Below are 12,829 nucleotides of genomic sequence, written 5' to 3'. Positions count from 1 at the left end.
GAAATAAAAAGCCTTTCCCGGGGGCGTGCTTGTCTCTTTCTCTCGGCTTCTGTTTCTTCCCCTTATCAGCTACAGCAGCACAAGGTGACTCCTCGTTGTGCGAGTGAGGGCAAAGGCTCTCTATCTTTTGGTGACTTTGTTTCCAAATTCCTGCTTGTAATAAAAGCAGGGGCCCTTGGGTGAAACAGATGCCAGAGTCTATATTATAAATGGGACCTAGGAAGAGTGAAAGAGTCTGGACAGGAACATAAACTGCCTTTTTTTTCCAAGGTAGTGATAGCAATTCTCATAGTCTTGCCTATTGTGACCTCTAGAAATCCTATGTGCCTGTAATGTGAGCACACCACAGAGATTCTCTTTCTTAAGACATAATTGTGTTTAATGTGTACTCAATAATAAAGATTTAATGACTTTTTTTTTTTTTTTTTTAAAGCCTGGAAGGCAAATACCAAGATGCAGTTTTCTTCTTCTTTTTTTTTTTTTTTTTTTACTTTTAGGGCTGCTAACAGGGATAAGGAAGGCTGTGCTCCCTCTAATAAAGCATGTGATGAAGTCAGGCAATTTAACTTCTCAGTTTGCCATTTGTGACCTTGGCCCTTTTCTTAGGGAGCTGAAATAAAAACTGAAATAGGATTCTGAAAGTACTTTGTGAAGCTTAATTTGCATTTTATATTACTTCTGTACTTTAGAGATAGGTGTTTTAGTCAAGTATAGCTTTTTTAATTTAAGCAAAAGTTACAGAATAGCACTGTTTTAGTTAGCTTGGTATATTCATTTTTAATTGTTAAAAAGTTTTTGAATTTGTACTTTGAACAGAAATGACTACTCAAAAAATGAAGGCAAGTTCTTTATTAGGTTAATGAATTGGTTCTCGTTTTATGGTGTGTCATCGCATGAGAAAAAGCAGTCATTTGCTAAAATTAATATTATATAATGTGAAACAAACGTGCTTCTAGCACAGTGAATATGGGGAATTTAGTATTCTGGGAGGCTCTCTTCTATTAACGGGCTCAGGCTACTTGTTTTTTTTCCCCTGTGAAGGACTAGATTTGTGATGGTAATCAAACATGCTTCTAGGTCATCTCTTTAGGAGGCAAACTTTTTTTTTTGCACATGTGTAGCAGCCTAGAGAGTAGCGATACATGGATCACCTTGCCAGTCGGTGTGATAATGCCAGCCTTGAGCATGGCATATGTTGTTAACATTAGTTCTACTCATTTCCTGTCCTAGAACTGTTTTGGAATTGGAACTGTGGAGGAAGCCTACCTCTGCAGGAAATAAATTGGAATTAGCCTGGTTTGGGCTGACTGTCCTGTTTAAAGTACAATTCTTCTAATAGCCTCAAAGGGTCAAATTCTTTTTCATGCCTCTCTGAGAGATGCTTTTAGTAGCATCCCATTTCTTGAGCCACGTTGACTAAGGATTGACTGAAAGAGTAGTACCGTAAAACTAAACCATCTGAAGTATCAGGGGTTTATTGAAGGCCTTGTAGTTAAGTGCTGAAATTGCACATGGGAAGCTTTGTGTATGCTGGCAAAATGCAGTGTTGCCTAGAGCTAAACTGATCTTCAGAACATTAATTTTGGTTGCTCTTTGGAGGTGGGTCTAGAAAATTAGACTACATTTACAATTTGATTACACCACGCTGCTTTTTTTAGGCTGAATCGTGGTGAGCGTTGGAAATTTGGCCAGTGCTCTTAGATCTGTGGGGATGAGGAAAGGTGTCTTCTAAAAGTCTTACTAGACAAAAATGATTCTCTAGTCTTCTGAAACTGCTTGGCCTTGTTGATTGTTTTTCCCCAGTCTTACTGGCCATCACAGAAACAGGCCTTCAGTTTTCCAGACTTCTCTCCATGTCCAGATGGGATCCTTCACCTCAGACACGCTCATTTCTTTGCTTTCCAACTTCTAGTAGCCTGGAGCTGTGGTCAAGCAGGAGTCAACTACTTTGTATGGCTACTTCTGTGATTATCATTTGAATATTTATGTCGTATTTGAATAAAAACTACATTTCATTTTACCATTTCATAAGGTAAAAAGATAGTAGACATGTATGTTCAAACTGAAAAGATTTTATCTGAAAAGTTTCTTTGCACGTCTCTTTGGAGGGCCCTGCTTCAGATTTTTATCATAATCAGCTTTGGTCCCAGGCAAGACTAGAATGCTATGAAGCCTCTGCCATTACTTTAATTTGCAAATCTGTTTTTCTGTACTCTGAATGATGGTGAAATTTAGCTTTCAGTTTACTGGGTGACAAGGAAGAACTCCATTAATCAGTTGTGTTGCAGGATTAGTTTTTGCGGGGGAAAGAAAGAAATACCGTATTAAACCAAAATACCTTTCCTAATCTGGGGAAAAAGATGATTTTTCCATGAACATTGATGAAATCACTCAGTGTTTTTTCCAGCCACTCCAGCAGTTGGAGGCTTTCACAAGATAATGGATACCTTGTGAGGAGAAAAAAAATAAAATAGGCAGACCAAACACAGAAATTACTTGGCTACTAGGTAAAGAGCAGCTTATGTATGTTAAACAGTGAGAAGCTGGGTGGTGTTTGGTTTGTTTTGTGGTTGGGTTTTTTTTGCCGGTGGAGGAAGGAAAGGTCTCACCTCTGACACCTGTGATACCTTCTGGAAGTTCTAAACTAAAGTGCAGCACAGTGAAATTTGATGACTGGATTTCATTTACACTCCTGGAGGAGCAATGCCCTCTCTTATACCACCGTGTTCACTTTAGATTTTTTTAGTGAAAATGGTGAGCAGCTGCTGTGGGTCTGTATTGCTCCTGTACATATATATATAAACCTGTATTTGTAATAGTTTAGGGTTGTTTGGTAAAAAAGCAAACCATACCCTTATTGCTAGTGTGCTGGTTATTATGGTGTCGCTTAGATTTCCCAAACTTTTTATTGTGTAAGATACTAACAAATGCTATCAAAAGGACAATAAAACAAGAGATTTGGATAAAAATAGATGATGTCATCTCATTGATCATGATTATTTTGTCTAATGTTTTCAATGCTGATAACAAGAAAACTGGCAAAAATGTTCCCAGGGAAAAAGTAAAAAATGCTTGAGTAGATCTAAAGAATTGACTAGCATTTTTGATAACACAAAAACAGTGGCTGGTACTGTGATTGTGTTCTGTGCAAGGAATATTTGCTGATTTACAGTCATACATACAAAATTATATTTAGTGCAATACTGCTATGTTTATTAACCTGTATTTATCAAAACCTTGTAACACTAAAGTAGATGATGAATGGAAAAAACAGGATTAAGATTAAAGTGTAGTACTGGAGAGGAAAGAACTCTGAACTTGTCTTCAGTCTGTTTCTAGACTTCTAGTGCCAATGACTGAGACTCTTAAAGGATGTAAGAAATGCATATGCCAGATCCTTGGAAGTTTTTATGGAGGCTGCCCTCTGACTCAGTTTTCAAAGCTGTGTGAGAGCCCTTTAACCTGGGCACTGACCTGCCTTTTCTAGGTCAGGTGCTGTAAGGGTGCCTCGCCATAGCCTGCCATTCTCCCGTATTCCAGGCAATTGTTTCCCTGTGGAGACTGCCAAGCGAAATTTGTTTGGTGGTTTGTTTTTTTTTTCTAATAGCATTTTCTGCCGATGTGTTCAGCCCACAGTATAGTTGATCTGTCCTGCTGCCAATTCACCTGTGGGGCAAGTGCAAGGCTGTTCTTAGGGGGAAAGGTGAGGATGCCTCTGTGAGAGGGAAGATAAATAGCATGTGGATCTGCACAGCCACGTTGGTGAAGCTTATGCGTTTGTTCCACAACTTGCCTCTCTCCTGCTCTGTGTTACATTGTAGACCAGGCGTGTACATCAAAGTCACTCTAGCTACCATTGAAACACAGCTCACCTTATGTGAAAATACATAAGCTTTTTAATGGTATGCAGGGACCCTGCACAGGGAACTTAGTATGTGGTGGTGGAACAGATGGGTATCTACTCAGTCCCATACTGTGTCACCTGCCAGTCCTTCACTATAAACTCAATACCAGTGAGCAAATACAAACCTAGGGTTAGCTTGCTTTGGAAACCGCATAGGTTCTTCTCTACCATGGCTGTAATATGTCAGGAGTATATCAAACTGGTGTTTGCTTAAGAATTATTTCAGCGTTGCCTGAAAGCAGATTTCTCACTGAAAGCAAAAGGCATCTGGTGCTGTAAATTGAAATGTAAAATAATTTGGTAAATTGCCTGGTAGCTCTGAGTAACCTGGTGTCTCACTGTTTATTGTAATACACAGTATTGTGCGATCAAATGTTCATTGGGTACCTTTAAAAACCTTTGCAATTTTTCTATTCCTCAGCTTGTAAAATCCCAGGAATAACAATTGAAAAGCAATTGGTTTATTGATATGTTATAGGAATTCACTCTGCAAGATTCCCAATGTTAATACTCTGCTTTTTCCAGCATGCCTTGAATAGTGGGATACGACGCTACCATGTTGCTCCTGTCCTGTGCCAGCGGGCCAAGGTGGCCATGAGCCACTTTGAGCCTAATGAACACATAAATTATGAAAAGCTGGAGAAGAACATCAACATTGTCCGTAAGAGGTAAGAGTGGAGGAGGTGAGGGGTCAATGTGCAGAATTTAGCTCTGCAGTGACGTGAGAGGAGGAAGAAAATGTCATGGGGCCCTGGCATAGGGAGTATTTACTAGGGAGAGGAGCTTTGAGCAGTGGCAGTTGCAAATGTAGTGAAATACGAGTTGTAGTGTCTCCACAGGGTGGTGGGGCACTGTGGGAAGGGCTGAAGTTTACAGTGAAGCACTAGAACACGCAGAGGACCAAGCCAGTGCAGAGGAGGTGCTGGAAAAGGGCTCTGTCCTCTTTGTTTAATGCCCTCTTTGAGGAGTCTTCATATTGGCCCATGCTCCTTTCTGGGGAAGCAACGTGTGGGCAGTGGTCATTATAGGCTAATGCTCCTCTGCGCTTCGTTAAGACAGTGAATGTTCTCCTGTGTTCCACTGTAGGCGTTAGGCACGGAAAGGAGGGCTAGGAATTCGTAGCGTATGTAAACATAGTGACCTTAATCTGCTGATAGAGGCTCGTGTGCCTGCTAAGTTGTCGCTCCTGCTCCATTTACCTCAGCAGTGGTTTGTATGTCATGTCCTTCAGTCTTTGCGTCCTTTGTTAAATGCGGTAGCTCTCATTTCAAGTCATTGTGTCTACTTCGTTACTTCTCAGAAGATCTCGCTGCTGACATAAATAGGTTCCTCAACTGATACAGCTGCAAGATGAAAGGTCTGAGGTCATGAAACTCTGCTTAGCTGTACTTGCTTGCTGTGGGATCTGGTATTTGTGAATTGAGTCTGACCTCTGTCTCGCCTCCACATTTGCTGCCCCAAGTTATGACTCAAGAAATGAGCAGACTCAAGGTTTCTTTTACTGTGTAGGAAGATTATAAAAGAAATTCTAAAGTGACATCAATCCATATACTTTGAACTTTCTGGACTGAGCCCTTGTTTTAGCCAGCTGCCAGTTAGTATTTTAATGCTGTAAGAAGAGCATGCAGGTTTCTGTGTGTTAATAGGTCTTAACAGCCTGGGTGGTATAGGGAAGCATTCTGTTACATGCTTAAAAGGGCAAATGTTGAAGTACACAAGATGCAGATACTAAAATTCTTCTCCCCAGGCTTGACCGTCCCCTGACCTTGTCTGAGAAGATTGTATATGGACACCTGGATGACCCAGCAAAACAGGAGATTGAGCGAGGCAAGACCTATCTGCGTTTACGGCCAGACCGCGTGGCCATGCAGGATGCCACTGCTCAGATGGCAATGCTACAGTTCATCAGCAGCGGGCTGCCAAAAGTGGCTGTGCCTTCCACCATCCACTGTGATCACCTCATCGAAGCCCAGTCAGGTGGTGAAAAGGATCTTCGAAGAGCCAAGGTCACTGCTGCAGAGACTTAAATTATGTCTGTTTGAAAGCCTCTTTCCAGTCAAAGGAAGAGATTTTTTTATTACCCTCACCCCCAGAAAGACAGCCATGAATTGGGTATAGTAACAGATTGCCTGTGGTGGTCAGCTCTGTAGACAGATCATATGCATCAGAGAAACAGAGTAAATGGATCTTTAGCTTTTCAGCTGAGATTCATCCATTACATGGTTTAAAGGGCCGTGAGTGTAGGAAAAGCTAGTCTTAGTCGTTCATGATGGAAAGTCCAGGTCATATGTGTGTTCTGGAGAGTGATAAGATATTTCGGGAAGAGAAAAAAATCTGTTTCAAAGGGGGAAAAAAAAAGGAAGACAGGTTACTCTAGAGACTTTATGCTCTTTATGCTGCAGTATGGCAGTGTGAAAAACTTCCTCAACTTGTGTCTGCCTTGCATTGGTGTATCCTGGGCTGGGAGGAAGTGGGTGAGTGAATAACTACTTTCGTTTCCCAAACCATTTGCTGGTGATTAGCTGAAGAACACTAACTGAAGCATATGCAGCTTTCAGGGTGAGCAAGGCTAGGTATGAATGTGTATAGAAGCATGGAAGATGTCATTTTTTATTTGGGAATTTCAATGTGATGTTTGTCTAACTGCTGATTCACTGCTTTTTTTTTAATTTCCTGCTCACTGTTTTACTGCGTATTCCTCTGTAGGGGCTTCTGTTAAATATAGACACATTCACCTCTGTCCTACATACCACAATGTATCTGACAAGGAAGAACATGCTCTTAGAATAGCAGGAAGGTAGGGGAAATCTTGTTACTCCAAGTGGACCTAGCCGAAGTCCACTGTCAGAGCCCGGAGGAATTGTGCCTTGGATGTTGATACCAAAATTTTCACACAGTAAACAGTTTGGAGGGGTGGGGTTGTCAGCTGCTTTTTAAGATTTCAGTTTATATCTGTTCTCAGAAACTCCTGCTGTTGAAATAACTGCTTCTGTGTCTTCCTCCTTCAGGCCACAGTAAAGCAACTTATACTACTCAGGAATGAATTTGGGGAGTTCTTGCTCTGCTTGTCTCAGTCCTAAATTGTGCCCAAGTTGTATAATTAAGAATTTGGGACTTACTAAATAAGACAGTTTCCGTTCTTCCCTTCACCTCCTGTTTTCCCCTTTCCTCTATTCCTGTATTTATTTTCTGTAGTGCAGTTATATTCTGCTTGCAGCCCTGAGCTGAGCAGAGTGCCTGCTTTGCCATCCGCTCTGAGCAGAGCAAGTAAAGGTCCTGCCTTCTTCTGACTGGGTTCTGCTTCTGCCAGTTGGCATACAATGAATGCTGGCAGGCCAGAGAGTGGTTTGGATCTGCTCCTGGCACATCAGCATGCTTTACTGGGGGAAGGATGCACAAACAGAGTGAAGTGACCCGACTCCCAGTGGAAAATGAGGCTTAAAGAACTGCTGCTGCCTCATGGGAAACTTCAGCAAATGCGTGCTGAGACAATTCTTCCATTATCTCCAGTTTCCCCTTTCTCTTTATTCTGAAGCGTAGCTGCATGAGAACAGTTTTAAGAAACTCTCCTCCTAGCGCTTATCTTATCTACTCTGCCACTCCTCTGCCAAGAACTATCAGGACATAATAGTGTCATACTTCCTTGGCAACTGTGGTTATTCTTACAAGCAATTTTCACGGTGTGACCTCCACCAATAATGGTGATAGTGCAGCAAGAAAGGCAGCATTGTGTGAGTCTTAAACAGGGGACTTGGTAGATTGAGAAATTACATCCACCAACTCTGGCAGCGAGCAAATTCCAGTTCCATTTCTTAATCTGTAAAAATAAAGCCAAAATGCTTATCTAAGGGATTTGAAATGCTTGCAAAGCATCTGTAAAGCAAAAGGAACAGCTGGTAGAGAAGGAAGGAGGGGGTAGAAGAAGAGAGGGAAACAAGTTAAAAAAAAACCCCTGAGAATACAAGAAATGAGCAGAGCATTTTAAATGCGTTATTGGCAGGGTTTTCCTTTAGTTGTGCTATTTCCCCTGTGCTGTTTGGAATTGGAAACTAAAAAAGATGCTTTGGTAGAGCTACAAGTTGGATGAAATTAAATGGCCTGTTACAACTGACTGGCAAACAATCTCTTTTGGTTTTGAGAGTGGTGTGCACCTCCCTCTAGCTGCTACAAAATTGTGGAGTAAACTAGACAGGCATGGGAGGGAAGGGAATGTGTTTGAATGAGCTCTTATGTATGGAAGAACAAAATGTGTTACTAATGCTGTGCATTTCCCTGTGTGAATAGGACATAAACCAGGAGGTGTACAACTTTCTAGCAACAGCTGGTGCCAAGTACGGAGTAGGATTCTGGAAACCTGGGTCGGGAATCATTCACCAGGTAAAGTGTGCATATGTGTTTGCAATCTTTGAACATGCAGTGGCTCTTTTACCTTATGGTGAAGAGAGAGCTCAAGTGCAAACTCATAGAGAATTTCACCAGCTTAGGGAAACAACTCGCTTTCCTTGAGGCGGGTGAGATTTCTTACTTGCTCTCTCTGTTATCTTGACAACAGTGTTTTTTCTTAAAGGTTATTTTGGACAAACTGTAACCTGATGCGTGATTAGGTAGTGCCAACAGCATGCCATGTGAATCACAGAAGCTTGAAATATCTTAACTGCTTGTGGGCTCGCTCTTCTTGGTACGATTGGGACAGTAAGGTGATGTCATGGGCTAATGTGAATTGCTTTTGATGGTAAGGAAAGCAGCTTGGGATCATCCTTTTTTTTTAGGGTTATTTTGTATGCATTTGGTTCCATAAAAAAACCCAGGAGTGTATATGAGGACACCAAACAGAGCAGCTTACTTTGAGTACTCAAGAATGGCAACACATAACAAGTTGCTATGTGATTTTGAATAAAATGCAAAACAGTTTCCAAGTCTGAGATTCTCTTGTTATAGCACTTGCATCTTAAAAGAATATGACTGTCCCAAGATAACTTACCACTTAATGAGGCTTTTTGTTTTTTAAAACCAGCACCTCTGGCACGATTTCCCTAAATTGCTTGTGGTTGATTTGCTTTGTGGGTCTGGTAGACATTTTTCATTGTTCCTCTGAGTCGCAGGCAGTAAAAATTGAAGTGCAGCAGAAAGCAGAAGGAGTGGAGAGGAGAATGGGTGACTGGTAGGCATCCTGTCAGCAGGGAACTTGTGACTAGGTGCAGTCAAGAGCTCCCTATGTTTTCTTAGCTACAAAATGAGTTACTAAGGTTACCTTAACTTGGTGTGACGCAACAGAGAAAGGAAATAGAACAGGTGAACTCTCCAAAAGGTTATGTGAACACCTCAGGTCATTTGTGCTCTGAAACCACTTGTAACGTCTGTCACGTGGCAACATAGCTCCATGCTGTGGTTACCAGCTTTCTTGTGGCTGACTTTCTTTGGCTGGAGAAAATTGGTCATGTTGTATAGCTTCAGAGTCCAGCTCTGGCAAAGTGACCTTTCTTACACAAGTACATTTATGTGAGCTAAAAGCAAATAAAGCTGGAAGTACTAGAAGCAAAGCCTCGGTCTTCTCAATAAAGGGCTACCTTAGTTCTGTCCAAGCTGTTCTGTGATGCATGTGCTGTGAGTTCTGTGCTTCCCAGAAGGGCTGTCCATAATGTTGGTATGGCACATATGTGGTGAAAAATTCATTAGCTTGAGTTCTCAACTGTGTTGCTACTATAGAAAACTCATGATTTTTCATTAAATAACTGTTTCATGGCTTTGTTAACAGTTGAAGAGTCTTATGTGGAATAAATAGCAGCAATAAGGGAAGGGCAGCCTCTTGGTGTATTGTGAGGGATTCTTCTATGGGATTAATTTTTAGCTGTCAGCATGGATTGGAGGAGCCTGTTTGTATTGTACCGCTATGGAAGAATAAAGACTATGAAAGGTCTTGCTAGCATTGGATAGGTGAACTGACTTGCTCAGCAGTTGATCAAGGGTGTGGAGACTAAGGAACAGACTCTTGAGCCCTAACAAATGTGGCACCTTAGCAAAAGCCTAAACTGGAAGGAAGGAGTCTTCCAGTGAAAAAATTGAGACAACTTTCTAAGTTTTCTCAGTCTCCTGGGACAAGCAAGGATCCTGAGACTTAGACTTGGTATCTCGTTCTGTTATTACATTCTCCACAAGGAGTTTGAAACAGAAGTGAATTTCCAATCCAAACCAAATTCAATTACTTTCTTGCTATTGAAATCTGCAAATACAAACTGATCTAAATTCTTGTTTTCTTTCTTGCTATCTTCCCCCTTCTTTCCCGACAAACCAGCAAGCAAACAATCCATTTTTGTTTTCAGATCATTCTGGAGAACTACTCCTACCCTGGGGTTATGCTGATCGGTACAGATTCACACACCCCCAACGGAGGTGGCTTGGGAGGAATCTGCATTGGTGTGGGTGGAGCTGATGCGGTAGACGTCATGGCAGGAATCCCTTGGGAGCTCAAATGCCCAAAGGTAGGAGCAGAACGAATACTTATCTTCTATGTGAAGGGCGAGATACAAGATGTGTAAGAAACATTGGTTTTCAGGCACTACATATATAAGGCACTATATACCATTACAGTCTTGTTTGTAATCACACACTGGCTCAAACAGCTGGTCTATGATTCATTGGTAGTTCTGAGTTTCCATTTCCAGCCTTTTTATTCAGGGACTGAGAGTGATAGGTGAGGAATGGCCTCCCTTCAGTTGGCCCTGTCAGTGGTTTCAGCCCTTGTGCACATGTTCTGATGCTTCAGGATTTTCTCCTTTTTGGTATTGTGACCCGCCAGATTCTTAAGAAAAAATCTGAGGAATTGTTTTCACTGCTGAAAGGAAATGGTGTCAGTATTAATTTTTTTTCCTGTTAATGTTGCTCAGGTTATTGGTGTAAAACTGACTGGCAAGCTTTCAGGCTGGAGTTCTCCTAAAGATGTGATCCTGAAAGTGGCTGGCATCCTCACTGTCAAGGGTGGGACAGGCGCCATCATCGAATACCATGGGCCTGGTGTGGATTCAATCTCTTGCACTGGTAAAACAACACAAATCTCTTATCTGAGCAGATTGCTGTTGGAGCTGGGTGTTGAGTTGTCTGTAGAAGCTGGGAAGGGAATCAGGCAAAAAGTACTAAATGTTCTTCCTTAGCCTGGCCAGGCGATTAGTACACAGCAAACTGGGAGAGTGGGTGAGAGCGGTGTAACCAGATAGCACTCCCTCTTGGTGAAGAAGTGACCTCTCTCCCTTAAATCTTCTTGTGACTTTGAGAACGCTGAATGGTTAATTGTGAAGAATCCTGTAAGATGGTGCATCAGGATAAGAGTAAGGGTGGAAGTAGTCCGGTGTATGCTTAGAGGGTGGAGATGTCAGAGATAAAGGATGACATTTTCATTTCAGCCTAAAATAGGCTGTGGATAGAGGAGAGAAACAGGTTGAAGGGGGTACACATGTGACAGCTGCTAAAGAAAAACCTTTTTAGAAAAGCAGGGCGGAGGGGAGACCAGAAAGCAGCAGTCTAACATGCAGTCTTACAGTAGCTAATTGTGGTTCTTGGGTGCTGAATTTGAACAAGCAAAAATTGCAGTTGTCTGTAATGGTGCTAGCTAGGACCAAATTAAGAGAAGCGTCCCTTCCTTTGGCTTGAAGTACAGCCTTCGAGCTGGACTTCTCCTCTCCATTTGCATGGCTTGGCTACAACTTGGAATTTTAAAAACTGAGAGCAGTTTGAGATTATTCTTCTGTGAAATCAGAGGAACTTGACCTGTGATATCTGCTTCTAGTTCATTAAATGTAAAACAGCAGCTTCTACAGCTTCATTGCTGTGCCCTTGAAAGGCATGGGTGATCACAGAGCCATGAGAAAATGTGGGTTTTTTTTATTGTGTTCCATCACTGAAAGCTTTTTATTCAACCCATTAAATTTCTCACAATTTTCTGGCTCTTGAAGTAAAGATAAATGAAATGGTAGGGAGGGACAGGACACTCACTGCAGGTAGCAGAGCTGCTGCTCATAGCTGTAAATATATTTGGTGCTCAGAGCAGGCAGGGGGTTCCCTGCCATCCCTTCCAGTATTTGCAAGAATCAGTGTAGCTTTCAGCTGCTTCCTTGCAGAAAAGTGTGGTTGCAGGCACTGTATCGATCGGAAACATTAAGGGCTGAGCCAGCCATTATGTAGTCAGTGTGGAATTTGGTTTCTGTGGCTAATGCCCCATCTCTCTTGGCTTTGCTCTCTTTTGCATGGACTGACTTTTGAAGAATTGGATGGCCTTGGACTTTCTCATTCACCCTGTGGTCTCTTCTCCCACTCCTTCTCTAGGAATGGCAACAATCTGTAACATGGGGGCTGAAATTGGAGCTACCACATCGGTCTTTCCTTACAATGCACGGATGAAGAAATACTTGGGCAAGACTGGGCGAGCTGGTAAGAGGGTTTAGGGGTTGAAGTGGGTAGGAGCGTGGGTTCAAGTGAAGGTGTATTCTGGGAGCAGCATCTTCTTACAGTGGTGTCTGATGTGACTTCTGACCTTGCATGGTCCCACAGGTCATCTGATACAAGCAGGTAGTCTATAGACGAAGTGGCTGGGGAAGTATATAGTGGACCCCCTGTGTTTAGCTGTTCCAAGCTTTTCTTTTTCTCATATTTGCTGCACTTTTCAGATCTCCCTCCTTTCTTATTCCAGACATAGCTGCACTGGCGGATGAATTCCAACAACACTTGGTACCGGATTCTGGTTGTCAGTATGACCAGGTGATAGAAATCAACCTTAGTGAGGTAAGGCTTCCTTCCTGCTTGCCATCTTGGATGTTGTGATGTGACTCTGCATTGTGTCAGTGAGAACCAAGCTGGGAAGTTGATGCAACACCCCTGGTGCTGTGCTAGAACATATGAAAAACACTCAGGTCTGCTTCGCTGACCGCTCCTGTT

At 42.1% G+C, this 12,829-nt stretch overlaps 2 protein-coding genes across 2 annotated transcripts in view; one reads left to right on the top strand and one right to left on the bottom strand.

Moving 5' to 3' along the window:
• The window catches only part of PHF5A (PHD finger protein 5A), an 11,352-nt gene extending 7,277 nt beyond the window's left edge, over window positions 1-4,075 (bottom strand). Inside the window, exon 1 of the mRNA XM_009895257.1 lies at window positions 4,054-4,075. Coding sequence (XP_009893559.1) covers window positions 4,054-4,075 — 22 coding nt within the window. The remainder of the gene's footprint in view (window positions 1-4,053) is intronic.
• ACO2 (aconitase 2, mitochondrial) overlaps window positions 1-12,829 on the top strand; it is a 44,215-nt gene that overhangs the window by 23,663 nt on the left and 7,723 nt on the right. The window contains exons 3-9 of the mRNA XM_009895282.1: window positions 4,430-4,572; window positions 5,652-5,910; window positions 8,189-8,281; window positions 10,225-10,383; window positions 10,789-10,939; window positions 12,221-12,325; window positions 12,585-12,676. Coding sequence (XP_009893584.1) covers window positions 4,430-4,572; window positions 5,652-5,910; window positions 8,189-8,281; window positions 10,225-10,383; window positions 10,789-10,939; window positions 12,221-12,325; window positions 12,585-12,676 — 1,002 coding nt within the window. The remainder of the gene's footprint in view (window positions 1-4,429; window positions 4,573-5,651; window positions 5,911-8,188; window positions 8,282-10,224; window positions 10,384-10,788; window positions 10,940-12,220; window positions 12,326-12,584; window positions 12,677-12,829) is intronic.

The sequence above is a fragment of the Charadrius vociferus genome, unplaced genomic scaffold, assembly GCF_000708025.1.
Source record: "Charadrius vociferus isolate BGI_N301 unplaced genomic scaffold, ASM70802v2 scaffold251, whole genome shotgun sequence".
NCBI lineage: Eukaryota > Metazoa > Chordata > Aves > Charadriiformes > Charadriidae > Charadrius > Charadrius vociferus.
The sequence above is the reverse complement of the archived record's forward strand: the minus strand, read 5'-3'. Positions and strand labels throughout refer to the sequence as shown.